The sequence below is a fragment of the Brassica oleracea genome, chromosome C2 (assembly GCF_000695525.1).
Source record: "Brassica oleracea var. oleracea cultivar TO1000 chromosome C2, BOL, whole genome shotgun sequence".
Lineage (NCBI taxonomy): Eukaryota > Viridiplantae > Streptophyta > Magnoliopsida > Brassicales > Brassicaceae > Brassica > Brassica oleracea.
Genome location: NC_027749.1, coordinates 9,177,443 through 9,190,506, shown reverse-complemented (window position 1 = coordinate 9,190,506; position 13,064 = coordinate 9,177,443). Strand labels below are relative to the sequence as shown.

General features: G+C 37.3%; 1 protein-coding gene across 2 annotated transcripts; it reads right to left on the bottom strand.

Moving 5' to 3' along the window:
* Positions 1–3,050: 3,050 nt before the first annotated feature.
* Positions 3,051–6,310, bottom strand: LOC106322555 (AP2-like ethylene-responsive transcription factor AIL5). 2 transcript variants are annotated; one of them, XM_013760613.1, is made up of 9 exons: positions 5,871–6,310; positions 5,099–5,492; positions 4,874–4,956; positions 4,659–4,667; positions 4,420–4,508; positions 4,256–4,329; positions 4,113–4,154; positions 3,925–4,001; positions 3,051–3,846 (listed from the first exon to the last, which is right to left on the bottom strand). In XM_013760613.1, the coding sequence occupies exons 1-9, from the start codon at positions 6,079–6,081 to the stop codon at positions 3,194–3,196; spliced, it is 1,632 nt and encodes a 543-aa protein (XP_013616067.1). In that variant the 5' UTR covers positions 6,082–6,310; the 3' UTR covers positions 3,051–3,193. The 2 variants fall into 2 exon arrangements, with proteins under 2 accessions (XP_013616067.1, XP_013616066.1); XM_013760612.1 differs by having other exon boundaries at positions 4,113–4,163; positions 5,871–6,308.
* Between the last annotated feature and the right edge of the window lie 6,754 nt (positions 6,311–13,064).

The window sequence follows — 13,064 nt, the reverse complement described above, 5'->3', positions numbered from 1 at the left end:
GGTCTCAATACGAATCATCTTGTCTGCAATGGTTCATTTTGATATGGAGCTGCAACAGATGGACGTTAAGACTGCGTTTCTCCATGGCTATCTAGATGAAACCATCTACATGGAGCAACCAGAAGGATATGAAGATAAGGATCATCCAGATAAGGTCTGTTTGTTGAAGCGGTCTCTGTACGGGTTGAAGCAGTCTCCGCGTCAATGGAATCAACGGTTTGATCAGTTTATGATGAAGAGTGGTTATACTAGAAGTGAGTTTGATATCTGCGTCTACTTCAAGGATCTTAAAGGAGGAGATGTTGTGTATTTGTTGTTATATGTTGATGATATTCTAATAGCATCGAGGAATCATCAACATATAAAGGAGCTGAAGGTGCTGTTAAACTCAGAGTTCGAGATGAAGGATCTCGGTGAAGCCAAGAAGATTTTGGGGATGGAAATTCATCGGGATCGTGAAAAAGGTGTGTTAACTATGTTTCAAGAGGGTTACATATTAAAGGTGCTGGGTAATTATGGAATGGAGTTAGCTAAATCAGTTGGTACTCCTATGGGTACTCATTTCGAATTGAGAGCAACTACAAATATAGAGTTAAGGGATCAAGCAGAATCTATGAAGAAAGTTCCTTATCAGAGTGTTGTAGGAAGTCTTTTGTATTCTATGATCTGCACTCGACCTGATATGGCGTTTGCTGTTGGGCTCGTCTGCAGATACATGAGTAAGCCAATCAAGATGCACTGGCAAGCCGTGAAGTGGTTGCTTAGGTATTTGAAGGGATCGTTCAAGACACGTCTAGTGTTTAGAGATGAGGGTGAATTCATTGTTCGTGGGTATTGCGATGCGGATTATGCTTGTGATGTAGATAAGAGGAGGTCGACGACAGGAATGGTCTTCACGGTCGGAGGAAATCCAGTTAGCTGGAGGTCAAGTCTTCAAAAGGTTGTTGCCTTGTCGTCTACAGAGTCCGAATATATAGCGTTGTCAGAGGCATCAAGAGAGGCAGTTTGGTTAAAAGGGTTCATGAATGAGCTTGGGTTCAACCAAGAAGCAGTGAAAATTTATTGTGATTCTCAGAGCGCTATTGCGTTGGCCAAGAATGCAGTTTGTCATGAGCGAACAAAGCATGTTCAGACCAAGTATCACTTTGTTCGGGATTTGATTGCTGATGGATGGGTACAAGTGGTGAAGATTGCAACAGAGTACAATCCAACGGATATTTTTACGAAGGTTTTACCTGTTGGCAAGTTCAAAGGAGCATTGGACTTGCTGAGGGTTACTGAAGCGTGATTCAGTGATACACTTAAGTTATAAGAGCTGAGAAGGGATTTCTCAGGTTGGTGTACATAAGAGTTAGTGAAGCTAAGCGGGTTTGCTTAGAGGTGGAGAGTTGTTGTATTAGTACAAGTTGAAGTTTGTTGAAGGTGGAGCTGATAAGGAAGAAGGTGGAGTGTTGAAATATGGTGTTCCTAATCAGGTTAAAGGCTTCGGTTTAATCAAGACGTTGATATTGAAGACTCTTGGTAAAGGGTGGTTAATGATAAACCAACGAGCACGTGAGGAGCACGTGGAAATGCACTAGATTACGACTTAGTATATAGAGTCGTATTGATCTCTTAATGTTGTAAGCCGAAAAGAATATAACGGCATTAGAGATAAGATAGAGAGAGAGAGAGGAAAGGTGAGAGGGAGAAGTGTCGCCATTGTTGTATCTCTGAGCTCGATTGAGCTAAGATCTCTTTTACTAATGCAGTTGCTGGTACCGTCCAGCTCCGGAGAGATATAGCGACCCTTCCACATCGGGAGGGTGCGGTGAACTCCGGGTCACCAAATCTTATTTGCTTCTTCGTGTTTACTTTCTTTGATTGAGCTTCAGTTAGGTCGAATCGAATAAATAGGAGATCGAATCTCAACAACAATTATAACATAACTTACATGTGTTTAAAAAACACAACTTACTATTAAATTTTGTTTAATATTCTAAAGATCGTGGGTCATTGGGAAAATATACACGTTAATATAAAATAGATACAAACGTAAATGCAATAGGAGCCTAAATGAAATGGAAGCTTACATTGAAAAGTATCCTACAACATCTTATTATCTTAATATAATCCAAAAGGTTAATTTAGTTGTTATTACTTCTAACTACTAAAATTCAAGAAATTGGTCTTCCGACCACAATGACAACATTAAGTGAATCAACCGTATGTGTATTATAGTAACAAACATTTCAATTACCACAACCATCTAAAAACTTTTATCAGACATAAATGCTTTACCCTCAACTATGAGACTGTCATTGCATAGGAAAAAAAACAATGATAATGGCCCAACTAACTCTGGCATATATACGTGTATGCAGTGACTTGCAAATTGTTAAAATGACAATAGTGACGTACAAAAGGATGGACAAATTGAAGTAAATTCTGACACGTCTTTCAAAGAGAAACTTTAGGCTCACATATGGTCTGCAAACGTTAAAACGAAAAGAAACTATTTTTAAAACGAAGGTGCGTGTTAAAACAAAATGGAGTGGTGCAAGTGTAGCATCAAATGAAAAAACCAATTCGCTTACAAGCTATGTTTTGGGAGAGGGCAACAATTTGCTATCGATCAAATTTCCAAGGCTTTTCCTCTCATTATTTGGATTAGTAATTGAATTTGGAGAATGAATTAAGAACATAGAGGTATACCGAGATCACGTTGAACAGAGACATATATAAGATAACAAAGTCACGTGTTACATGCATATATATACTATATATTTTACATTTATTTAATATGTTGCGCATTCTCAGAGACATTATAATAACACAGAAATATGGCGAAACAATGCCATGCAGACTAGATTTAAGTTATTTGAAGATCCATTTTTTTTTTCGTTTATATACACATCGTTCCACCTTCAATAATTCATGTTGTCCACACAAAAAAGAAGTGAAAAAAGTAAATAGAAGTTCTGAAAAGAGAAAAAGGAACCCATAAAGCCATTAACACAAAGAGTTAGTACTGTCAGATCCCCGCTAAATTCTTGGTCAGTAGACAAGCATAAAAGTGAAAACAAAAAACTTGAAAATATCTTTAAGAAAACTACTTAAATAATCTAACAAGAGAATATCCCATTTCAAACAACGCCGTTCTTTATTATCCTACAACCTTTTCTTTGGTACTCACTAATATAAGTTTGAGAGCTCATTCCAATCCAAAAACCGGAGTTTGCAAGACGGAGAGATTTGACTTGGCAGTTTGGTAAGAATTTGGAGTGTTGTTACTTATCCAATTTATGTTCCCACCATATCCTGCGTTACCGTCATCTACCGTTGAGGGCAGAGGGATTGCTGAGACAGGACTTGATGCAGCTGAATGATTGTTATACCCTTCTGACTCAACAAACCCACCACCAAAGTTGTTTCCTTCGTCTTGCATTACCGGCATTATAGGAAATCCCGAAGAGGAGTTGTGAAGATCTGACCCAAAGGTTGCTACTGGTCGGGTCTCGGTTTTCAGGTTTGGCGGGAATCCAAAAACGTTAGACCAGTAATGAGCAGCTGGGTCTTGTTTGATCATGTGGAAAAAAGTTCCTTCATGGTCATGGACCGGTGTTGCCACGTTGAAGATGAGTGATGGTGTGGTCAGAGATGGAGGATCAGATGGAGATATATCAACTTGTTTGTCAAGGGCTGGGGTTACTGGAGATGGTTTAGAGTTTAGTCCACCCACGGGGAGGTTACAGCTAGCGATCGACTTGACATCATAGCGGCTGATATCAAAGTTTGTTACTGCATTTAGCCCACGGAACTTAATAGCCGCTATATCATATGCCTCTGCAGCCTCCTCTTGAGTGCCTGAAGATGCGAGTTAGATTATAGCTACAACAACCTTTTTTTTTATCAGACTCATGAATATACTGAAATGGGACTCACTGAATGTGCCAAGGTAAAGGTCTTTGTTTCCTGCAACCCTTCCAATTCGTGCCTGCCATCGACCATGCTGATGATGTCTGCATTATTGTTATAATAAAATCTAATTATCTTATGAATATATCAATTATAATTGGTGGAACTGATTATACATGAAGAACGAAAATCTACAGATTATAATTTAAACGGACCTAGTAACACCTCTGTACATGGAGGCACCCCTAGAGAACCCACTGCTTTTCCTTTAATTGAATAAAAAAGTACCTTGGTTACAAAATATATCTAATTTTCTTTCAACAATAATAAGAAAAACATATCTCAAATGAATTGTTACCGTCTCAGAGAAGCAACAAACTCTTGTCGAGTCATGTGTTTCATCTCTTCAAGTTCAAGCTCATAATTCGATATCTAATTACAAGTATTTCTTGAGAAACTTAGCAAAACATATAATACAATATCAAAAATTCCTATAAATCTATAAAAATATGAGAGATTTACTGGGAAATTCGTAGTAGTTGTAGGACCCCAATACTTAAGAGCTGCAAGATCATAAGCTCTAGCAGCTTTGTCTTCCTTGTCATAACCACCTGAACATAACATAAAATATGTTTTCAAATTTATATAATCTTGAATGAGAATGATAACATTTCAGAAGAGAATTTAATTGAAAAGGGTGAAAAGCGGTATATATATCTGATGACGAAATAAATTAGTCATGAGAATTTAATGAAACTCACCTAAATAAACTGCAGAACATTTAAGAATCATTACAAATTTCAGATCGTCCACGGTTGGGTAATGATTCCAAGTCAAAGATGCAATGCAAACACACAAAATTAAAAGCGAGGTTAGATTCTGGCCTTGACATCATAGGTAAAAAGTAAAAGTACATATTCGAAAAACAGCGCATTATAGTAAACATCAACTTAGCGCATTATAGACAAAAGTGTACCTTGTCTTCCTTTTCTGCTTTGGCCTTCTCTTCGGCAACTGTTATCCCATAGATGAGCTTCGTATCTTCCAGTCCATCTATGCCTGTTACATTACTTCACTAGTTAGTTAAACATAATCATTGCAATAAAGTCATGCATTTACGCATTTTAGCACATACTTACGTACGAAGAATGTTAGATTATCGTTCATTATTTAAAGACCGCAAATAATTGGTCAAACGCACCTTGTGACCCCTCTATAAATCGAAGTACGTTGTCCGAAACTCTCTACATTCTTCTTTGGCGTCGGGGAAACCTCTGTGGCAGTTGTAGAGTTTTGTTGTTTTTGTCCGCTAGATACTTCCGATGAGTGTCCACCTGAATAGTTCCCGAGAAAGCTAGCAGCTATGGATTTGAGCTCATAGTCATAGATCTCGGCGGCCGACGGAGGATGACGTGGCTGCTCTACGCTCGAAGAGAAGACAACGTCGCCGAGAGATTGACCTTGTTGCATTTGTCCTGTCGTCGTTGTGGCTCCACCGCCGAGGAAATTCTCGAGTTTTGGCCCGCCAGGGTACATGGAAAGAACCGCTGTGGCATCGCCGCTGGAAGCTCCGGGTGACTCATCTTGCCGGTGAACTGAAAATTGATTTCATTTACGAGGGTATTGTTGTAAATAATGTTTTACTTTGAAGGGGACAAAATCTAGTGAAAGATTATATACAAAAGGTATTAATTTTTTTTCTTTTGTGAGGTAGATCTAATAGACTGGAGGAGATATTAGATTTGATTTGACTCATCCACACATAACAAAAAGGTAAAACAGATAAATATAAGGAGTGGGTTAGATATGCAACAACGTCTAAATAAGTAAAAAGAGTTCTATTTAATCAAAAAGGGTAAGAAACTGGTCTAAGTGCAATGGAACACAAAGTTGGTCTGTCCTAATTCACACAAACTTTTAAAAGACAATAAACACAAAACAAAACCCTATTTAGATTGAGATAGAGGGAGGACCTGGAGTTGGGGAGAAAGCTTGAAAGAGAGAGAGGTGAGAAGGGTGAGGATGATCAGATGTGGAGGTGGCGAGATTAGGGTTTGAGGAAGAGTTGAAGTTATTGTTGTTGGAGAGAGAAAATGAGAGCCAGTTCTGGTGGGAAGAAGATGAAGAAGAAGGAGACAAAGAAGAATCATAGCTAGAAGAAGATTTGTTGTTATTGTTCTTCATCTTTGGAAATAGAGTTTTTTTCTTCCTTGGGGACTCGTGAAGTTTTTTGGATGTGTGAGAGAGAAAAATAAAGAGATAATCTCTGCTGATTTCACGACTTTGGAAATAGTGGAAGGTTTCTCGTCTTTTAACACTTCCCTCTAGGGTTTGAGACTTGAGAGATAGATAGGGAAAGAGAGAGGACAAGACACAGATATAGAGGTCAAGTTGAGAGAGACGAGTGAGGAAATTTATGAGAGAGAAAGCACGAGCGTCGAGACTATGTGCTCTATATTCGGAAGCTTTTTTTTTTTTTTTTTTTGTCAATGGAATTTTATTAAATTGGTTTAAGCCCAACATAAACCAAAACCCAACAAGTTTACAAACAAAAGAGCCAAAAGAAATGGTCAAAGTAAAAAGCCCAACACATGGACCACGGAACAACATACAACACTATGGGCCAAAGCCCAAACAAGGAGTACCCGTTGAAGAAGAAGAGACACGCCGCTCACCACGTGTCCGATCGCCGAGCGATCAATGAACACGCGTCAGAACGCGCACCATCTGCTTCCACCGGAACCAGAGAAGGTCGCGTCGGATCTCCGCCGACGGCGAAGTCGAAACAACGGAAACTGTTCAACCAGAACGGCTTACACGAAGCTCGAACCGAGGAGACAGTCTGGCAGATCTGCGAAACAAAGAAGATACAACAACCGTCTACAATCGATCAAAACCCTCTGACTATCTTGAAAACTCAAACAGACATCTTTATAGATACCAATAAGCTTGAAGATGCAACATCCCAAAAACAATTGGGGAAAAAACCATCAGAGAAACGATCGAGAGGCAGTGAACAGAAGAAGACCGGAGACGCAGATCTAGATGGAATCGGGATCAACCCGGAAGATAGCCGGCGAGATCGATGCTGGAGAAGCCATCGTCTCCCGGAGACAAAAGCCGGCGAAGCCTGCAAAAGGAAACACGGCTTCCCAGAGACAAGAGCCCGACAACGCGGGAGTCAGAATCCGGTCAACACCGGTGATAGCTTCGTCTCGATCTCATCTCTGTGAAAGATGAAAAGAGAGAGAACATAGAGGAGAGAGACTGAAGCTTTTTTTTCGCAGAAAACGTTCCACTTATTAGTTCACTTTCTATATTCGGAAGCTAAAAACTAATTTTTTTTTTATAAATCTTTTGGTTAGGAAATCACATGCAGAGACCACGTATCATATAAAAATTTCGCACGTATGATGTTTCCAATTAATATACTAGTTATAGTATCAACACAAAAACACATACTTTATATCTACACATCTTGCAATTAAAATGAAAAAAAAAATCGATCTTCACAACATAACGTTTTCACTAAAAGGAATATCGGTACATATTTTAGATTTGACAAAACATTAGAAAAATGAGTCCCTTAGTGTTGTCACCAAAAGCTGCAATTAGAAGAGTCATTGAGTCACATATCTATACATCATAACAATATAATGTAATGATAAAATTAAAATGTTTATAAGAAAAAACAGTAAAGAGGAAATAAAATAGTAATGAGGCAAAGAGAGAGAGAGAGAGAGGAAGACAGCAAAAGGGCAAGTGGAAGCTTTTGATGGGATGAACTGGGCGGCGACTGATCTCACGTTTCCATCTTTTAATTTTCAATTTTAGTCGTTTTCATTTATTTTATTTCTCTTTTGTGTTTCGTTAAAATTTGTGTCGTGGAAGGACGAACGGTCTACGTATTAACATACACATACGGTGAATGTTTGAGAAAATGTATAATTAATTATTATATATATTAATAAATGTATGCAAGTTGGGAAGCACTTCAGAAATAAATTTCAGATGTTATTTTATTTTTTAAAAAAACGGAGCATTATTATTATCGATCAAAAAAAGAAAAAAACGGAGCATTATTACAATTTCATCTTTATCAAGATCAAGCAGTCATTATATACGCATAGAAAACCAAATAATTTAAGGAATTTAAATAAGAAGATAATATTTTGCGATTTTATCAACCGATAATTCAAAACTAGTAATCTTGATGAAAATTTGATAGATTAATGAGGTTTAGTAATCTTAGCTAAATATTTTAATAATTTTGAGTCAGTTTATTTTATCCAAAATTAGTATAATGATATTTTCTCATGCGATTTGCAATATCTTCTCATGACAACAACACATAGACTTATGTAATGAATGGTGACATCGGAAGTGCGGTTTTCTGTGCGGTTTTTGCAAAAACAGAATTGTGTCACCAATCACAAATATATACAATTTGCGGGACGTAATTACTCAAAAACGCACTTCGCAAAAACGCACAATAATTTTTTTTTGTTTCTTCTCTTTTCCTCAAAACCGCAAATGTTGGAGTTGAGTGTCAATTATGGTGCGGTCGGTATGGTCATGTGCGTTTTTTTTGTTTTTTGTTTTACTTATTATTTTATTTATTATTGATCATTGTATTTGCCCCTTTCTAATATTATTACCAATTGTCTAAATAGTGCTTGTGTTTATTTATCAGTTGATAAAATTCTATAATAATTTTTTATTCAAAATATTCTAACTAATATAATTATAGATTTAAGTTATACCGCATAAGCCTAAAAACTAAACAAAAAGTTTTTTCGTTTATTCAACATTTTTATAATAACGCACCTGTAGGGGAATTTGTTCAGTTAATATTTTTTTTCTATAATTTTTTTAATTGAATCCAAAACGTATGTATTTTTATTATTAATATCTAATTTTAAAAGTGGAATCTATTAGGCATGGGCATTTTTTAATATCTTATTTTATTAAAACCGCACTTATCAAACGCATTTCACTTTAAAACATTTTTATTTCTAATATATTTATTATGTTAATACATTAATTATATTATTTAATATATTATATAATCTATATCATTATTATTTTATCTATTAAATAATCATTCAATAATACCGCAAATGTGTATTGTCACCAATCAAACAATATTCCGCACTGTTTTTTACTTAAAACCACAGTTGTCCCATACCGCACTTTAATTCCGCATGAACCGCAATTGTACCGTCCCGCATTTCAATTCCGCACCGCTTTTATTACCAAATCCGCCGTCACCATTCAAAGCCTATGACTAAGCGAGAGTATCACGATTACAACACTAGCATTAAATTTGAATTTGAATTATTACAATATAGATATAACCTTTGTAAGAACGCTACTATAATATAATCAAAACATTTAAAAATGTCTTACATAAGTTTAAAATTTTATTATTTAATTAATTTTTGTTTGTTTTAGAAAATAATAAAATTTTACATTTTCTAAAAAAGTATTTTTATAGTTCGAAAAATTTTAAAAAATTTATTGTAAATAAAGCATCTTTGTTAGCAAAAATATATGACACATTAGCAAAATTAAACGATGTTACAGTTAATATGATAGCTGGTGTGTATTTTCGCTAAAAAAATAAACAACATATATGTTATTTGAAAATTTTGAAATACATATTTATTTTCTATGGATACGTTAGAAACGAATTGAATATACTGTGATATATTGGATATGAATTAATGACCGTTTTTTCTTTTGTTTTGATAACAAATAACATTGATTCATTGATAACAAATAAAAAAGTGTAAACAACGACCATGTTCAAAGTTTTCTTGTCTATAGCGTCACTGCTATAGAAATCAAGTCACACGATATCAATGCCTCACGGACACAAGCTATGAACTCAACTTATATAAGAAACACTTCTTATTAATCTCTTAAGGAAAACTATCTCAAAAACCTTAAGCTCTCGATCTCATAAGTTATGCAACATACTTTGCATCTCCTTATATATAATTCAATATTTCCTAAACTCATTAGGTTTAACATATTAATATATTTCGTAATCTATAACTCTATAGGATTAGGTAGTTTGACTCTCAAGCTAAATTTGAGTTTAGTCCAACATTCTCTCTTTTAAGCTCAAAGTTCTTCATCTCAACATTCTTCATGCCAATGTAGTCTTTCATCTCCTTGACCAAACTCGACCCAAAGCTTTAGTTAGTATGTCTGCCTTCTGATTATCTCCTTGTACGTACTCAACTTCCACTTGCCCGTTTTCCACGCATTCTCGAATAAAATGATATCTTCTATGTATATGCTTACTTTTCCCATGAAACACTAGATTTCTTGTCAAAAAAATTGCAGATTGATTATCAATACGAATTACCACCTTCTCACTTTGCTGGCCGGTTACTTCACTCAACAGATCTTGGAGCCATATTGCTTATCTTGTTGCTTCCGTGCCCGCCATGAATTCAACTTCACATGATGATAAGGCGACTGTCTCTTGTTTCTGCGAGCACCACGTAATGGGACTTTCTCCTAGGTAAAATATGTGACCAGTTGTGCTATTCCCATCGTCTGGATCGATGTTGTAACTGTTGTCACTATAACCCACAAGCTTGGGTATCTTCATCTTTGAGCTCTTGAGCACTAACCCGTACATGATGCTTCCTTGGAGATAGCGTAAGACGTGTTTCATCGCGATTCCATGTGATTCCCTCGGATTCTGCATATAACGACTCAAAACACCAACACTGAATGATAGATCAGGTCTCGTGTGCAACAAATAACGCAAGCACCCAATGTTCTTTCTATATGTTGTTGCGTCGATCTCTCCTTCATGCTCTGCTTTTGACATCTTTAATCCCAGTTCCATTGGCGTATGGACGGGATTTCATCTGATCATCTCGGCATCCTCCAAAATCTTAGACGCATAACGTCTTTGATTCAGATGAATTTCGTTCTCGTACTGACATACCTCCATTCCTAGATAGTATGTAAGCTTCCCAAGGTCACTCATGTCAAATTTACTTGACATATTCTTCTTAAACTTATCGATCATCTTCTTATTGGTTCCGGTCACAAAGAGATCGTCTACATATACTGCGACTATAAGAAGATCTCCATTAAGTGCTTTGCGATACACTGATGCCTCCTTGGCGCACTTTCTGAATCCAAGCTCGCAGAGTATCTCATTCAACTTGTTGTTCCATGCCCTTGGTGCTTGTCTCAATCCGTACAAAGGTTTGTTCAGCTTATAGACCTTATTCTCACATCATTTTATCTCATAATCTTCAGGTTGCATAACATAAACGGTTTCCTTTAATTTTCCATGAAGGAATGCGGTCTTAACGTCTAGGTGATGCACTTCCCATCCATTGGTTGCAGCTAAATTGATAAGGAGTCGTATTGTTTCGATCCTTGCTACATGAGCAAACACCTCATCGAAATCAATTCCATGACGTTGTACATATCTTTTTACAATGACCCGAGCTTTGAATTTGTTTATGCTTCCGTCAGAGTTACGTTTGATCTTAAAAAACCCACTTAAGACATATTGGTTTCGCCCCACATGGAAGATCGACTAGAATCCATGTTTTATTCTTCTCAATGGATTTGATCTCTTCTTCACATGCTTTCGTCCACTCTCTGGATTCCTTTGCTTCTCCAAAGTTTCTAGGCTCGCCGTTTAGATATAATAGTATCTCCTCTCCAAGTTTTCGAGCCAGAAGGATGTAGTCCTCGAGGTACTTTGGTCTCGACTTTTGTCTCTCTGATCTTTGCAAATTTTGTATCTCTGTTATTTCTCCTTCGATCTCTTCTTCTTCTTGGCCGGTCTCTACTTCTTCATCATCATGGATCGCTTCTACATTCTCGCTGTTGACCAACGTCGACGCTGGTGACGCTCCGTACTCAAACATACCATGATTTCCATGACTGCCAAAAATAATGGAGAAGCTTCCATCGTTGTTCTTTTGTGAACTTTCTTTGCTCCAGTCCCATCCTTTTGTTTCATCAAAAACGACATCACGACTCACCTTTATCCTTTTCGTCGTTGGATCAAATAAACAGTATGCTTTCGATCCAGGCTCTGTTCCTAGATGTACTAACGTAAGTGATCTATCGTCAAGTTTCTTCAGCTTCGTTCCCTCGATCTTTGCGTACCCGAATCACCCAAAAACTCTTAGGATATTAGGTCTCCTGCTCCGATAGAGCTCATATGGCGTTATCTCTTTCAATGCTCGAGTAGCCACACGGTTCAGAAGATAAGTAGAATGGCGTATTGCTTCTCCCCACAAGTAATTTGGCATATGCATGTGTTTAAGTATACTCATTCCCATCTCCATTAAAGTTTTATTCCTTCCCTCAACTACTCTGTTCTGTTGAGGTGTATATGGTGCAGTGAGATGCCGTTTTATACTCGTGTTCTCGCAGTAAGCATTGAATTCTGTTGATACGAACTCGCCTCCTCTATCAGTTCTCAGTGTTTGAACCTTCTCTCCGGTTTCTTGTTCCACAAGAATTCTCAGTTTCTTGAATTTGCTAAAAGCCTCGCTCTTCTCTTTCAACAACATTGTCCACATATACCTGGTGTGATCGTCAATAACCACAAAAACATACTTATTCCCGCTCAAAGTGCTTGGTGTTATTGGTCTGCAAAGGTCTCCATGTAGGAGCTCTAATGTCTTAGTGGCTCGATACATTGTAGCTTTAGGGAAGGCTTGCCGTGCTTGCTTTCGGAGCAGACACGATCCGCATACTTCCCTCTCGATATGCACACTTGGAAGGCCAAGAACAACTTCTTTTTGTATCGTTGATCGTAACGTCTCGAAGTTCACATGTCCTAGGCGTGCATGCCATTTACTTGACTCAACTTTGTTGGTTAGAAGTAGGCATGACGTGCGTGTGATCCCCATACAGACTTTGTATAGCCTGTTCCTCGACCTCTTAGTAGTGACTAGTAGTTTCCCGTGTTGGTCATGCATTGTAAGTTGCTCCCCTCGCATTCCTATATCACAACCCGCTTATGTAGCTTGTCCCAAGCTGATAATGTTACTTTTTAAATCTGGGATATAGTAAACATCTGTTATTCGTCTTGATTTTCCATTCATATCAATGAAAGAAATCGTTCATTTGCCTTCGATGTCTATATGAGAGTCATCACCAAAACGCAC